Source organism: Apis dorsata, unplaced genomic scaffold (genome assembly GCF_000469605.1).
Source record: "Apis dorsata unplaced genomic scaffold, Apis dorsata 1.3 scaffold_92, whole genome shotgun sequence".
NCBI lineage: Eukaryota > Metazoa > Arthropoda > Insecta > Hymenoptera > Apidae > Apis > Apis dorsata.
In genome coordinates, this window is record NW_006263390.1 from 942,703 (window position 1) to 947,241 (window position 4,539).

General features: G+C 38.2%; 1 protein-coding gene across 2 annotated transcripts in view; it reads right to left on the reverse strand.

Annotated features, from left to right (window-relative positions):
* LOC102678239 (E3 ubiquitin-protein ligase MYLIP) overlaps positions 1 to 4,539 on the reverse strand; it is a 57,046-nt gene that overhangs the window by 9,441 nt on the left and 43,066 nt on the right. For both annotated transcript variants that reach the window (XM_006611757.2, XM_031508634.1), the window contains exon 2: positions 1,490 to 1,686. In XM_006611757.2, the coding sequence (XP_006611820.1) occupies positions 1,490 to 1,686 (197 nt within the window). The remainder of the gene's footprint in view (positions 1 to 1,489; positions 1,687 to 4,539) is intronic.

The following is a 4,539-nucleotide window of genomic DNA, read 5'->3' on the forward strand; positions in this document are numbered from 1 at the left end:
GGATTCGGTTATGCGAGAGCGCCAATTGTATGTACGAGGACGGGTCGTTTATTATATAATCGTCGAGGATCGAGACGATTAATTCTTCACGCGTGTAAAAAAAAAATAAGAGAGAATGGAGGAGAAAAATATTTTGTTATTCTCCGATCAACAAAATTTCACGATATAATCCTCGTTGGTTATAATTGTCCTCGACACGGATTATCGAGATAACGAGAAAGTATAATGGGAAACGTGGAAGTGTCCGTCTTTTTCAACTTTCAAAATTGACCCACTTCTAGCTACGCTATAATCGATTTAGGCTAATCAAAGATTATCAAACTTGGACGAGACAATGTCTCTGCGATACAAATCTGACAAGGATATTCGTCTGACAATGATATCTCGTCGTGACGAATAGGATTAATAAACTTCGTGTATCTCTTTCCGTTTCCATTTCGATAAATGCGAAAACCTTATTATCGAAACCCGCCTTAATGAAATTCTGGAACACTCACTCAGTTGAAACACGTGTTTAAGAAAAGAAATTTCGGCCGATTCCTTTTTCTTCAAAGTTCAAAGTTTTTCTTTTGCAAAAATTTAACTCGATTAACACGAGCAACCACCGTGAACGCAGAAAGAAAGAGACGTGACGAGAACGGAAAGTATAGTTTCCCGTCAGGTGGCGCGATTATCCTTAGTCAATCATAACCTTACACCATCGCTCGAATTAATCCGCCGTGTCGGTCGCACTACTCCCCGTTTACCTTTACAAATTCGTGGATTCGAGTTACACCGCGAATTAAACTGGAATTACGATTTCGACGAAATCTTCCATAACCGAGAGAACAAGCCGGGTTTTCGCACCCGCCGATTAATTACCCGCGACCCGGTTCGGCCACGTTTAATCACGACCTAGCTTACCTTGAATAGCAGAAGCTATTCACACACATATATATATACGTACACACACACAGACACGAATCGACCGCAAATTTCGTCGTACCATCGACGTACCACCAGCACATGGATTCGATCTATCCGCGCTTTTCGATGTTTACCTCGTTTCGTCGAGCCAATACCCAATCTTCGGTTATAACTCGAATACCATATTCATCGCATTATCCGTTGCAATCGGTATCTTCCAATTCGGGCTCGGTGATGCAATTTCGTACGTGCTTGACCGGCCCCGGAAAACAGAGCGCCGATTTATCGATCGGGTGGCAATCCATCGAGCACCAGGGGTCAAAAATCTCGGTTGCTCCCTCGCGACTCGAGGAGGGAAATTCTTTTCACAAAAATTATTTTCACTGGATTTAGGTCACGTGGGTATCTGGGTCGGTATTTTTCTTTCTTGCTTTATGATAACCCTCGTTATAATATACGCGAATTTCGAATTCCTTCGAGATTCCAATCGAAGAGGGGCGCGATTCGCGGAGAATAGTTCTTTCTTTTTTTTTTGTAGGGATGGGAGAGGAAGAAACGTTTCTTTCTTTTTTTTTTTTTTTACCTGGTAGCTTCTTGCAGCAACAGGTGAGGCGGTACCCAAAACTTAACCCTCAATGCGAATCTCAGCGGGGCCACACCGCCGCCTGTTTGCCTCTCTATAGGATTCCTCAGATTCAACCAGAGCTCCTCGCCCTTCGCGTTCTGATACTTCAGCCCAAAGTAGTCGCATTCCTTGCTAATGCCCAAACAGTCGCATGCCTGTAAAAAAAAAAAAATTCCATTTTTATTAGGCATCTCAAAATCTCAATATATTTATATACCCTCTCCTACAGAGATGACGCGAAATATAATAGTAAAAGGAAAAATATATCAATTCGCAGATATTCGTGGACATTAATTTGTCAATATTTTTTTCACTTTTTTTTTTTTTCCTTTTCCCCCATACAGATCGCCTCTGGAATAATAATTAACCGATTTATCAGTAAATTTAATCGAGAAATCGCGGATCGATCCGCGGGAAAATAAACCGTGGCGGAGAATAAATCGGTGTAATAAATTTACCAGCCAATAATTTAGAAAGTTGCCTCGGTATAATTTCCAACGTGAATCGTGGGGCACAGTTATTCGCCGATATAATATACAGTGGTATCATCTATTTCCTATCTTTCGATTACATTTTATTCGAGAAAGAGAGAGAGACAGACAGACAGACAGACAGACAGAGAGAGAGAGAGAGAGACGCCAACGTCCACTGTTATTCTTTTGAAATATTACTCTTCCAGAGCAAATAAGAAGCGACAGCCCGGATGGAAGAGCAGCACTCGGTTCCAACGATTCGATCGAATTATTATTTTATTTTTTTCTCTTTCTCTCTCTCTCTCCCTTTTTTTTTTTATCTCTCGCAGGATTTCTCTATCTTCGCTCTTCTCCTCGAAGCAGATGGAAAGTCGGTCACACGTATGACAACAGGAATAATTCTCTTTGAGAAAGAGGGAACAGAGGTGGTTGGCTGGATAGCGATAAATTTTCCGTAGTGCCCGCGTCTTCCTTGTGTCTATCTTTTTCTCCTCGAGAACTCTTTGACGAGAATAAATATCGGACGAAGCTTCTATTTAAAACGCAAACATTAACGTTTCAACTCGAAACGATATACAATTGATGATGGCTCGTTCATTTTTAAATCTAAAAAAAAAAAAAAGAATCTATTAAGATTCTCTTATAGAGAATCGAACTTAAAAAATAATCAAAATTGTTTTAAACCAAACAAAGCGTAATTTCGAGCAAAAAGGAGTGCCTCAATTCGATCCAATTGTTTTTGCAGCTGATTGATCCGAATTCCACGAGTTCTAAACGAACTTCTCTTGCGTTCAACTGAAGTCTGATCTAAACTCTGATTGTAAAAATCGTGGCAGGTTCTTAATTCTCCCTCCCCGGTAATCAAGGAAAAAGAGCAATGTTGGAGGATAGTTTAGAAAACTTGATGCTTCCTTCCAAATAATCACAAAAATGCGAATTAAGAGGGGGGTGAAAAAGAGCAATGGCAGCGTTGGAGGACGATTTTGAAAATTATCACGGGCCTTGGTTCTCCCCTTGGTAATCCTCGACGAAAATGCGAATTAAGAGGGGATGAAAAAGAGCAATGGCCGCGTTGGAGAGGGCTGTCTTGAAAATTGTAGCGAATCTTAACTCTCCCTCTAGTAATCGTCTTGGACGAAAATCCGAATTAAGAGGGATGGATTTGCATGGAGATGGGCTCTCATATCATATCGCCATGACAATCGTCCTTTGTCGTTCAGAGATGGCGAGACGAAATTTTTAACAACTGAAATTAAGAGTAAAGTTAATTCAATAATTTATTGGCTGATCAATTATATATAAAAATACGTATATTTACTGGTTTTAATTAAAATTGATTGCTTGATGCAATTTTATTGCAAGAAGTTCAATGCAAGACAATTGACACTCTTGCCATAGATGGGCAAAATTTAATAGTTGAGAATAAAACTTACTTCAATATAATTTATTATTCAAAATATCGAATAATCTTGGATAACTGTAATTCCAAGGTTATTATATGATGATCGACTACAATAGCTATGAATAAAATTTTTATAACCAGTTACTTTTTCAACAGGGTTAATGGGCAACCTTGGTTGGCGCAAGCGTTACTTGTCAAGTGGCCATCGCTATTGTAATCTCTATTATATAGCCTGTAGAGTAACTGCTATTGAGAGTTTGGAGAAAAACTCGCTCATAAATTGCCGCTAAGGAAAGGTAAACTGCTGAAAATGCTATTTGAAAAATGAAATTTAAATTATATATCTCAATCGTTTTAATAATTTTAAACGAACACTAAAAATCACCTGTCTCCACTGAAATAGAAACATCCAAATCCATGGACGAATTCGTTTTCGATTTAGCACACTCGATTAGAAATTTAAGCAAGCTCCGTTTCATCGATCCATGGAGAGAAATCCAATCCATTACGTGCAAAATTGATATAAATCCAAGCTATATAAGAAAAGTAAAAACAGGGGTTTTAAATAAAATAATTTTTAAAATAGAAAAAAAAAAAAATAAAATACACGTGGAAAGAAGAAATTTCGCAGTACATAACATCGACCGTTTTTCGAAATATCAACGAAATTGCACGAGAATTCTGGGCGAACTGGGGCACACAGAGTGTCTGGTCGATATTTTAGTCTCTTTAGTATACACGGGCAGGACATATGGAAATAAACTCGCGTATAGTTATGAAACACGTATCCGTGAATCTGGGAGCGTGGCAACGATTTTTTCGTTTGATTTATAGCCTCTAAGCGGGAGTGTATATATATATATATATGTATACATTTTCACGAGAATTTTCCAGATTCTTTTTTTTTTCGACACGATCGTTTCCGTTTTAACTTCTTTTCCCTTCGCGTAACTCCTAAAGTAACTTCTAGATCGAAATATTTATACACCGTATATTTACACAGGTTCGTTTCATATGAAAACATCGTGGAATCGCAGATTTCGTGAAAGTAAAAAACTTTGGCGCGAATATTTTAGTCTCTTTGGACATAATGTAATAGCTAAAAACAAAAAAAAAAAAAAAAAAAAAAAAAA